Source organism: Pygocentrus nattereri, chromosome 16 (assembly GCF_015220715.1).
Source record: "Pygocentrus nattereri isolate fPygNat1 chromosome 16, fPygNat1.pri, whole genome shotgun sequence".
In the NCBI taxonomy this organism is placed as follows: Eukaryota; Metazoa; Chordata; class Actinopteri; order Characiformes; family Serrasalmidae; genus Pygocentrus; species Pygocentrus nattereri.
In genome coordinates, this window is record NC_051226.1 from 33,260,524 (window position 1) to 33,273,112 (window position 12,589).

General features: G+C 43.3%; 1 protein-coding gene across 1 annotated transcript in view; it reads left to right on the plus strand.

Annotated features, from left to right (window-relative positions):
* Positions 1-570: 570 nt before the first annotated feature.
* LOC108410752 (endoplasmic reticulum metallopeptidase 1) overlaps positions 571-12,589 on the plus strand; it is a 55,637-nt gene continuing 43,618 nt past the window's right edge. Inside the window, exons 1-4 of the mRNA XM_017681994.2 lie at positions 571-606; positions 2,633-2,994; positions 8,716-9,020; positions 12,232-12,359. Coding sequence (XP_017537483.2) covers positions 571-606; positions 2,633-2,994; positions 8,716-9,020; positions 12,232-12,359 — 831 coding nt within the window. The remainder of the gene's footprint in view (positions 607-2,632; positions 2,995-8,715; positions 9,021-12,231; positions 12,360-12,589) is intronic.

Genomic DNA, 12,589 nt, shown 5'->3' on the forward strand with positions numbered 1-12,589 from the left:
AAACATCAGGGATTATACACTATTTCCATAATACTTCACAGGTTCACAATATGGACAAAAGTATTGGGACACACCTCTTAATCATTGGATTCAGGTGCTTCATTCAGTCCCATTGACACAGGTGTATAAAATCAAGCAGTTAGCCATGCAGTCTGCCTTTACACGCATTTGTGAAAGAATGGGTCGCTCATCGAATCGAACATGGTGCTGTAATAGGATGCTACTGTTGCAACAAGGCAGTTCGCAAAATGTCTTCCCTCCTAGATATTCTGTGACCAACTGTGAGTGGCATTAGCGAAAAGTGGAAGTGTTTAGGAACCACAGCAACTCAGAAGTGTCAGACCACGGAAAGTTACAGAGAGGGTCGCTGAGTGCTGAGGAGCGTAAAGCATAAAAGTCGCCAATGCTGTGCTGATCAGTAGCTGCAGCGTTCAAACCTCCTTTGGCCTCAACATCAGCACAAAAACTGTGTGCTGGGAGCTTCGTGACAGGGTTTCCATGACCGAACAGCTGCATGCAGGCCTTACATCACCAAGGACAAGGCCAAGCGTCAGATGGAGTGGTGTAAACATGCCGCCACTGGACTCTGGAGCAGAGGAAATCCAGGTGATCTGTGGAGTGATGAGTCAGCTTCTCTATCTGTCAGTCTGATGGACGAGTCTGGGTTTGGTGAATGCCAGGAGAACGTTACCTGCCTGACTGCATTGTGCCAGCTGTAAAGTTTGGTGGAGGAGGGATGATGCCATGGGGTTGTTTTTCAGGGGTTGGTCTAAAACTCTTAGTTCCAGTGAAGGGAATCTTAATGCTTCAGCAGAACAAGACATTTTAGGCAGTTGTATGCTTCCAATTTTGCGGGTAGAGTTTGAGGAAGAACCTTTTCTGTTCCACCATGGCTGAGCCCCAGTGGTCCATAAAGGCCTGGCTGGGTGATTTTGATGTGGAATTTGACTGACCCTCACATCCAACCCCATCCAACCCCAACTTAGCAAGCACCTCGGATAACAGATCTAGCAAAGAGACACGACATTGTATTTCTACATTAAACGTGACGTGACACGTTTCTCTTCTCAAATCCAAAAAACGGCAAAGTTTATATTCCATGGCAGAAAACTACTTTAAAATGCTTAATATTTTGTAACAATAACAGTCCATTTGTTCACAGTGGTGGTGATAGGAACCAGATGTCCACCTCCAAAATCTCATAGAAAGTATTCCATTCATGGTGGAGGGACGCATAACATGCAGGGCATTCTAAGGCAAAATAGTCCCCAAAGAAAACGTATTATTTCAGATTTTCCACTATTTTCCATCATCAACATTCCATATAAACTCAGAAGACTTGTGTAGCTTCACTGGCGGTTCTGGATGGTAAATAAAATGTCTATATCTGTGTTGTAGTCATGGCGACGCCTGGTTCTTATCACCACCACTGTAACTACTGTCTTACTGGCTAACTTCTGTCTGGTAGAACAAATATTCACAAACTTGACGAATGATCTGCATTTCAGCTCAAACCAGCTGTGTCCTTGTAACAGGATGACAGATCAGGAAATACTTCATTTTATGATATTTAATTATGTGTTAATTACAAACAGCTTACATCAGAATCACCATCCACCAGTTTAAATAACCCAGGCAGATCTACTCCTGTCATAGACAGCCAGACACAGTGCACGGCATGACCAGCAGAGGGCGCAATATCACTGCTTTATATTCTAAATCAGGGGTCCTGGAGGGTCCGTGTCCAGCACAATCAGGTGATTTACCTGCTCAAGCACACCTGAATACACTCATCTGTTAATTGGCAGGTTTAGTGGGTGTGTTTGAGCAGCGGACCACCAAACTCTGCTGGAATCTGGCCCTCCAGGAATGGAGGTGTGCACCCCTGTAGTACATCAACCAAATTATACATACTGTAATGTTATATGAGTCATCTATAGAACTTTCAGGATATTTTTTATGGCAGTCTTATTTAATCTTTGTGATGAGGCGACAACAACCAGCCTGTGGTTTAGATCTTGTGCTACAGGATTGTGGTAATACAAGCTTTTTCATAGTAAATGAGCACCTACTATTATACTGTGATCATCATTGCTATTATTATTAGTAGTAGTAGTTGTAGTTGTAGTAGGATAAGGAGGTGGAGGAGGAGTAATTGTTGTAGTGGGAGTGGTCTTGTAGAACTAAATGATCTATCATTATTATTATTATTAGTAGTAGTAGTAGTATTATTGTTAATGATCATTTTCAGTAGGGGTAGTACACGTAAATGGGCAAGTATTGTTATAACGCAGTTATTATTACTATTATTGTTTAGTTTTATTATTGTTTATTATTATAATTTATTATATTTATTGACGTTTCGCTTCCTCCACACGTACGAGTGTAATAGTTCACTAAGAGTGATAATCGTATTATCACCCGTCTGTTTACAACCTGTATTACAAAATAAAAGCCCGTTGTCATTACGCTTGTTGCAAGTAACAATACATAATACTAACAATAATAATAATAATTATAATAATAATAATCATTTCACTCCATAAAACATTAAAGAAAATCACATTTACAAAATAAAAGTAGTTTTTTTTGTAGTTTTTTTGTGTTTACGCCCACTTCCGGCATTTTGAAGGGGGCGGGGTCTGCGTTCTCGCCCCTCCCTTCCCGTCCTCCGGTGGTTTGTCCCTCTGCGCGCTCCGTCGCGGGTCTGCCCCGTGTGTTGTCGGTGAGTATGGACGGTATGGAGCTCCTGGAGCGGAGGATGAAGCCCCGCCGCCCCGCAGCCGAGCAGCCCGAGCCGCTCACGGAGCGGGGCGCTGCGGAGCGCAGGGACGGGAAGGGGAAGCCCGAGGCCGGCCTGCAACAGCTGAGCGAGGCGGCGGCGCTGCTGCTGCTCGGGCTGTTCGTGAGCGCGCAGTGGGCGCTGGTGCAGCTGTCCGTCCATCAGCTGCTCATCGGCGGAGGCGGCGGCGAGTTCAGCCCGGGCAGAGCGCGGTGAGTCCGGGAGCCCCAACAACAACAACATCATAGCGTGACCGGGTCATCTGGCTCAGTTACAGCGTCTGAGTTTCTGGATCTCTTTAATGAAGCGTTTAATTGAAGCTCCTCTTATATTTCTCTTTTTAGTTTGATCTGCCTGCCGTGTGTGATTTTAGTAGAGCACTCATAACGTCCTCTGTTAAGCGTTACCACCTGTCTGAAAAGCACTTGGAGCTGCTATCACTGTTATTACTATCACTACTACTACTTTTATCATTATTATTGTTGTTGTTACCGTTATTAGTAATCTTTAAAATTGTGAAGAACCTTTTATATAATAACACAATAACACTACACTCTTTGAGAAGATGGTTCTTCAAGGGTTCCTAAGTAAAGACAGTGTTTGGGACAGTCATGAGCTGGAGGTTAGGGATACAGCCTTTACATTTACATTTATGGCATTTTGGCTGATGCTCTCATCCAGACTGACTTACCGTTTGATCATTTTACACAGATAGGCCAAGGCGGCGTTAGGAGTCTTGCCCAAGGACTCTTATTGGTGTAGTGTAGGGTGTTTGCCCTGGTGGGGATTGAACCCCAGTCTACAGTGTAGAAGGCAGAGGTGTTAACCACTACACTATCCCAACCACAGCCTTGCGACTAGAAGGTCGCTAGTCTGATCCCCTGAGCCGACCACGTGTGACTGAGGTGCCCCTGAGCAAGGCACCTAACCCCCAACTGCTCGGATAGGGCTGCCCACCACTCCGGGCAAGTGTGATCACTGCCCCCTAGTGTGTGTGATGGGTTAAATGCGGAGGTGAAATTTCCCCACTGTGGCACTAATAAGGGTCACTTAATCTGTTGTGTCTGAACGATTTGTGTCAAATATCTAATTGGGATTTTTCCGACTCAGTATTCACATATTAATTTGTTTATGAAACATCAACAGCGGAAATAAGAAAGGGCATAAAAGCAGAAGCAACAGAAATGAGGACCATTTAGGATTTTAATAATAATAAAAAGCAGAGGATTTATAAATAAACAAAGATCCGCAGGTCATCTTTTCTTTTTCTTTGTAACTAACACTGCTGCTCGTCTATTACAGGTGACACTGGTAGGGCTGTCCGATACATTCCGAATATCTTCATGTACCTGATGTGTACATGGTGGTAGTATTACCTAGTATATCCTATTTCACCTAGCAGTCTTGGTTTGGTGAGCTTGGGGCCCCTTAGCGTTCGTCTAACCAAATGAGCAGTTAAAAACACTGTGCATGGTCAACATGCTTTCAGTAACCAACTGTGGGGTCCGATCACGGTGACCCCCTGCTGAGATCAGCCAATAAAACATAATAAATTTACATACGTCGAGAAGTTTAGTAACGTCATTTATGGTAATGGGTGTTCCTCGTCAGTTGTGGTAGCTACTCCTAATAGCAGGGCAAAATAATGAGTCAAGAAAGAAATGTAATTAATACCAACCATTAGAGCAAGAATTAGAGATTAAATGTTTGGGACCAGAGGATTTCAACATCATTCAATCTGGAGAGGACAAAATCTGCTCCGTCAATCCAGAGAGGTTCAAGAGAAAAACGTGGTTAACTGTGAGTGGAGCTAAAACACGCTCCTGCTTTCCTTGCCTGCCCTTGCTGTGCTGTTAGTTTGAGGGAAAGACTTTTGACAAGCTTGTACAAATGAAAAATCATTGGGTATCTTTTCTTTTTGAGCAGTGTCATGGTGAGTCTTCTGCGTTATCACAAGGCATGTTATACCTAATGTCCAGAAAGCATGTTTTCCTGCTCTGGTATGTCGTTTTTCATATGTAGTTGTGGACCACAATGATCATTTACTGCTAGATAACTTTGGATTTGTAAAGTGATGCTGTATAACAAGGTTTTATGAGATCTAAAGCTACATTCACATTACAAGCCTCATTGCTCAAATCCGATTTTTTGCTCAAATCCAATCTCTCGGACAGGATGGTTCACACTCGTTAAGGTGATTCAAGTCTGTCATTTATGTGAATGAACTGACGTCCTGAAATGACCTGCATAGCACATCTTACTCAATCATGTCAGTAACGTGCATCATCAGCGCAAACTAATGAGCAGAACAAGCTTCGCTTAGAAGATAATTAACACTGATCAGCGCTCAGCTTCCTTATTAGAGCGAGACGAAGGAGAAAACGGTGAGATGAGCTGCTTTTCCACCGTCTACAGGCTTTAACCTCTGTTTGGCGCTGCCGCCAGAGTAACTGAATGGCAGCGCACACACAATGGGGGGAAAAAGCACATGAATTCCGATCTGAGCGTCACTTTAAAATCACAGGATTAAGGCAGAAAATTGGATTTGTGCCACTTCAGCCTGGTAATGTGCACATAACCTAAGGTTATATCACTCATATCTCCACTAACGTTACGTTACTTTGTGAATTGGTCATTGATGTAATGTGTTTGTGTTTGATCAGGTTTGTGTGTAGTTTGACGAGTCGCTGCTGCCCCACCAGCCTTTTTGTGCCAGAGATGCCACTGGTTTACGATACATGATGTCACGATGTAGCACCACATTTTTTGGGGGGGATTTTTACCCAATTTTCTCCTCATTTTAGTTGTTTCCAATTCCACCCGCTAGTTAGGACTCCCCCAATCACACAATGCTATCAACGCTAGGAGGCTAACACAGGCTTCTTCCGAGACCCCTGAAACCAGCCGCCGCTTCTTTTCGAACTGCCGCTCAAGCGTCACCAGACAGCAAATCGCACTCGGAGGAACGCGCCAGCCACCAGATCTGTTACGTCAGCAAACAGATGCCTGCGCTGACTAGTATCACGTTGAGTGATGGGGGGAGAAGGGGGGCCATCCCACCCACCTAGAGAGAGCGAGGCCAATGGTGCTCTCTTGGACCTCCGACTACGGATGGCTGTAGCATCACTAGGGATCATCTCCTGATAATAGGGCCAACGCTTAGACAGTTGCACCACTCGGGAGCCCTGTAGCACCACAATTTAAAAATACAATAAAAAAGATGAGCCTGTTACTTGTATTAAATGTTTCAATCACTGTACTGCACTACATCAAAATAATAGGTACTGATGAAATTCGCAATATGCTCAGAAAAGCTAATTGTGATGTAATTTATTACAATAATGATAAATGTTGTCACATTTTCCAGCTCTGTCTGTGTACAGAGGTTACATGAGAAGGTATTCATAAAAATCGTCAGATACACTTGCAAACACGAGAAATTTTACTTGGAGTTTGAGGACACAAAAAAAATCCAGAATACAAATAGTAAACAAATAATAGAAATGAAGACACACCTATAGATGGTATTACGAAATACACATTGTCTACATTATGTAAACCAAATTAAATACAGCAAGTGTGGTCAGGTTGCATATTTTGTAGATAACACATTCTCAATTACACATCCTACTTGTTTCTATACTCACTGGCCATTTTATCAACTCCACTGACCATATAGTTTCACTTTGTAGTTCTACGTTCACAGACTGTAGTCCATCTGTTTCTCTGATACTTTGTTACCCTGTTCTTCAGTGGTCAGGATACCCCACAGAGCAGCTATTATTTGGGCGGTAGCACATTCTCAGCAGTGACAGTGACGGTGGTGGTGTGTTGTTGTGTGTTGTGCTGGTGTGAGTGGATCAGATACAGAGTTTTTAAACCCTGTGTCCGCTCACTGTCCAGACTATTAGACATTCCTACCTTGCATGTCCACCTTGTAGATGTAAAGGCAGAGACGATGGCTCATCTGCTGCTGCACAGTTTGTGTTGGTCATCCTCTAGTCCTTCATCAGTGGTCATAGGGCACTACCCACAGGAAGCTGTAGGCTGGATCTTTTTGGTTCTCAGTCCAGCAGCGAAACGGATGTGTTTAAAATTGCAGCAGAACTGCTGTGTCAGTAGACACAAATCCTGCCTTTGATCACTTCTTCTATAAATAGAGATTCTTCAGATTTGAGGGTAGAGCTTAGAGTGCATGCAGGACGGCCAAAGAACATCGTAGAACTAGAAGTGTAGACCTGCCTAAACAGACCTAACGAGTCAGTTAAGGTCTATCAGTTTAAATATGTACAGAGATTTAACAACTGGAGAGGAACCAAGACTCAGAAGGGAAACTCCTTAAGATCATGAGGAAGAACCACTGAGAGGAACCAAAGCTCAACAGGAAACTCCCTAAGAGCATAAGGAAGAATCTCTGAGAGGACCCAAGACACAAAAGGGAAAGCTCCTCAAGACCTTGTGGAAGAACCATGGAGAGGAAACAAGACTCCAGATGAAACTCCCTAAGAGCATGAGGAAGAACCACTGAGAGGACCCAAGACTCAAGAAGAAACTCCCTAAACATATGAGGAAGAACCATGGAGAGGATTCAAGACTCAAAAGCAGAAAATCCCTGAGAGCAAGAAGAAGCACCACTGAGAGGAACAAAGACTCAAAAGAAAAAGCTCCTTAAGAGCTTGAGGAAGAACCACTGAGAGGAACCAAGACTTAAATACATGGAGCTAAGCAAAGGTGAAGTGTCCTGTGCATTTGGCTCAGAGAGGAATGTCTTATCAGTGGTGTAACATTGCAAATGAGTCAGACTGAAAGTTCTAGTTTCCTTATTTGCTGACCTCGTGACTCCTGTGGTGACTGTTGTTAGCGGAGCTCTGTGTAAGTAAGCATTCATTATGTAATAAACATTGACCAGTCACTTCTGTTGTCAACAGATTCAGACTGTTCACAACGTTCCCTTTCACAGAGTTCACACCAGAACCTGAGAGTGAGTGTCCACATATCGGTCACTGAAGTTATCCGTGTACATTTCAGGCTTTGATTTGGTTTCTTCGTGAATATTGCATCAGTCATGGCGTTTGGCCTGTTTTGTGTTTGTGTTTGTTTTAGCACCTTTTCTGGACAAAAATGCTTGTGACCTAGGAAAGTGCCCATTTCTTTTAGGTTTTTGGTTAGTGTTAGTCTAATTTTACAGCCCCATTTCTTAAAACGTTAAGTGATACTTTTTTGATCCCACAACTGGGGAAATTCCACCTCCGCATTTAACCCATCAGTGAAGTGAAACACCACATACACACTAGTGAATCCACACATACTAGGGGGCATTGAGCACACTTGCCCGGAGTGGTGGGCCACGGCACCCGGGGAGCAATTGGGGGTTAGGTGTCTTGCTCAAGGACACCTCAATCATGGACTGTCAGTGCTGGGGATTGAACCGGCAACCTTCCGATCACAGGCCAGTTCCCTAACCTCCAGCCCACGACTGCTCCCCGTTGTGACGATGTGCAGAATGTAAATATAAATAGGATGCAATGATATGCAAATCAAGTAATATTTTAAAGGAAAAAACTACAAAGACTACATATCAAATGTTGAAACTCAACAATGTTATTTTTTATATTTGATGCCAACAACATGTTCCAAAAATGTTGGGATGGGGGCCTGTTTACCACTGTGTTTCATCACCTCTTCTTTTATCACTACTCTGCAAGCTTTTGGGAACTGCCAGTTTCTCTTACTGTTGATTGATTGATTGACCACCTGGAACTGTCTAAGCTGCGCAATCACTCTTCAGAAAATCCAGTTTTGTTGTTAAGTAATAATTTAAAGAACCATTATGTGTTTATTAATACTATTTTAAAGCTCAAAATCTTGCAGTATTACACTGTATCCATTTTCCTCTCATCTCTACAGTCAGACCTGTGTGTTTTCTGTAACAGGAAACACCTGGAGCACATCACTGGAGTGGGTCCACGGCCGGTGGGCAGCGTGGAGAACGAGGTACTGACCGTGAACTACCTTCTGCAGCAGGTGGAGCTGGTGCGAGCCGAGAGTGCCGCTGGACCTCACGCCATCACCGTGGACGTGCAGCGGCCCACTGGCTCCTTTAGCATCGACTTCCTGGGCGGCTTCACTAGTTACTACGACCGCGTCACCAACATCGCCGTCAGGCTTGAACCCAAGACAGGAGCTCAGCACTTCATGCTGGCCAACTGCCACTTTGACAGTGTGGCCAACAGTCCAGGTACAGCGGCCTAAAATGCATTATATGCTTTAAAGAAAATGATATTTTAGTGGAAGACCCCCTTATCCCAAATTCACTGGCCAATTTATTAGAAACTCCTCCTTCTAATAAAGTGGCCAGTGAATGGCACCACAAGGTAGGTGTTTCTAATAAAGTGGCCAGTGAGTGGAAGCACAAGGTGGGTGTTTCTAATAAAGTGGCCAGTGAGTGGAAGCACAAGGTAGGTGTTTCTAATAAAGTGGCCAGTGAGTGTATTTATGTATATGAACGGCGTTTCTGTTAAACCTCAGTGTTTTCTCAGAACTCTCAACCTCTTAGAAACACACTTCTCTGAATCTGCGTCGTTAAAGCTGAGCTGGCCAAGGTTAATCAGGCTGGTTTTGTGTTGGTGCTGTTACAAACTGTATCTGTGGGATTGCTTTTGTAGAGGGTTTGACAGGAAGGCAGACGTGTTCCTGTGGTTTGTTTTCAGTGAGCGCCCCGCTCTTCCTTCAGTGAAACGAAGCTGTTTGAAATGAGGTGATTACTCGCTGTTACACAATACTCAGCATAATTAAAATTAATACTATTTAATGAATGTTTAAAAAAAATATTATACATAAAATAAATGAAAAATAATATGTAAAGACAGAAATGCTTTGTTCTGCTGTTAAAACTCAATGTTTTTCAATGGTAATTAACACCTAATATACAATATCTCACAATATCTCCTGGCAAATCTCACATATCTCCTGGCAAAGAACTCTCTGAGGATGTGAGAAATAGAATTGTTGCTCTCCACAAAGACGGCCTAGGCTGTAAGATTGTTAACACCCTGAAACTGAGCTATAGCACAGTGGCCAATGTCATACAGCAGACAGGACAGTTTCCACTACAAACAGGCCTCGCCAGGGTGGAGCAAAGAAGTTGAGTCCACGTGTTCAGCATCATATCCAGAAGTTGGCTTCAAAAAATAGACGCATGAGTGCTGCCAGTATTGCTGCAGAGGTTGAAGAAGTGGGAGGTCAGCCTGTCAGTGCTCAGACCGTACACCGCACAATGCATCAACTTGGTCTGCATGGCTGTTGTCCCAGAAGGAAGCCACTGCTGAAGCTGACACACAAGAAAGCCAAGAAACAGTGTGCTGAAGACAAGCAGTCCAAGAATATGGATCACTGGAACAATGTCCTGTGGTCTGATGAGACCAAGATAAACTCTTTAGGCTCAGATGGTGTCCGACACGACACCTTGCCTACAGTCAAGCATGGTGGTGGTAGCATCATGTACTGTGACATTCTGAAGCAGAGCATGATCGGAAACTGCGCCACATGGCAGTTTTCCAACTCAATAATGACCCCAAACACACCTCCAAGCTGACAACTGCCTGATAGACTGGCCAAGTATGTCTCTAAACCCTAAACCCAATTGAGCACCTGTGGGGCATCCTCAAGAGGAAGGTGGAGGAGGGCAAGGTGTCTAACAACCACCAGCTCCATGATGTCATCATGGAGGAGTAGAAGAGGCTTGCAGGACCAACCTGTGCAGCTCTGGTGAATTCCATGCCCAAGAGGGTTCAGGCAGTGTTAGATAATAATGGTTGTCACACAAAATATTGACACTGAGTAAATTTGGACATGTTCACTGTGAGGTGGACTCACTTGTGTTGCCAGCTATTTAGACATTAATGGCTGTGTGTTGAGTTCTTATCAGAGAGCAGTACATCTGTGCTGCTATACAAGCTGGACACTGGCTACTTTAAGTTATATCCAAGTTTCATTTCTAAAGATGTCCTATGAAAAGATAGAATAAAATATTTGCAGACATGTGAAGGGTGTACTTACATTTGTGAGATACTGTGTATATATACGGTATTTGAGGTTACTTGCTTAGGCATGCAGTTATCACCTGCTAATTAGTGATTGATGATACTAATTGCATTGCTAGTTTGCTACAGTGCTTCCCCTAGATTTCTTTCAGGCTGAGTGGTCACTAATGGATGCTCCATTATCACTAAACATTAGATTTCTCTATGTAAAAGCATTTTAATCAGTTCAGTTACACTACATGGCCAAAGGTATGTGGACACCTGACCATCATACCTATAGGAGGTTGTTGGATGGCTCATTCCAAAACCATGGGCATTAATATGAAGTTGCCCTCCTTTCCAGCTATAACAGCCTCCACTTTTCTGGGAAGCTTTCCACAAGATTTTGTATTGTGTCTGTGGGAATTTGTGTCCATTCAGTCAAAAGAGCATTTGTGAGGTCAGACACTGATGTTGGACAAGAGGGCCTGGCTCAGAGTCAATGTTCTAGTTCATACCAATGTTGTTCACTGGGGTTGAGGTCAGGGCTCTGTGCAGGTCACTGGAGTTCCTCCACACCAAACTGGTCACTTAATGTCTTTATGGAGCTACTCTGTGCTCAGGGGCTCAGTCATGCTGGAACAGGGAAGGCTCTTCCCCAAACTGCTCACACAAAGCTAGAAGCATATAATTGTGTGGAATTTTAGCTCATTATCCTTCCTTCACCAAACTTTACTGTTGGCATTATGTATTATGGTAGGTATTGTTCTCCTGGAATCCATCAAACCCAGATTCATCATCAGACTGAAAGACAGTGAAGTTGATTCATCTCTCCAGGGAACACATTTCCACAGTCCAGGGAACACAGTCCAGTGGTGATGTTTTTCCTGATATACTGTAGTTTCCTGGTATAGTTGTTGTTGTACAACTAGTTTTTTTGTTTTTGGAGGGTCAGTAAACACACCCATGAGCATATTCAATAAGATCATTTCTGTCTCAGTAGGCCAAAACAAGAAGCTGATAAACTGATAAGACTTTCCTGTTAGGCAGGTTCATCGTTACATAGAGACAAAGGCAAGGCTAGCAGTGAGTTTTGCTGCCATTCACTGCATGTCCACAGTATTTGATCTCTTGATCAAGAGATCTGTGCACATTTATTAGTTTTATAGTAGATGACATGTCAGTAATAGAATCCTATTATTTCGGTTGCTTTGTGGAAAATAACCACACTATTTTTTCCACAGACAATTTCAAACTCAGATGTAGGTCACTTTAAAAATGTAAACGAAAAATGTTTGTATTTCAGTCTCAGAGTGCACCACAATCTGATGATAAAACCACTGAAATGTTCATCCAGCAGGGAAAACATTCTGAATTTTTCACCGTTTTCACTGCTCGTGAATTTCCATGTCTGTGTGTGTGTTTCAGGAGCGAGTGATGATGCTGTGAGCTGTGCTGTGATGTTGGAGGTGTTGCACTCAATGGCTAATCTCTCCACTCCTCTAAGACATGGAGTCATTTTCCTCTTCAACGGAGCCGAGGAGAACATCCTCCAGGTGAGGTAGAGGTGGTTCAGTAGGGTGTACTCTCTTAAAAAAAAAGACGGTTCCTCAAGGGTTGTTGAGTAATGACCATACCTTTATACAGAACCATGAACTCTCGACGGGACATCTAGTTCCTCCTTATGCTCTTAGCCTATGTCTACACATCAGGTAAAAGTGGCCCAAATTAGAAAAGAATCATTGCAACAGCTTAGTGTTCAAATTGATTTTAAATGAAGCGACTG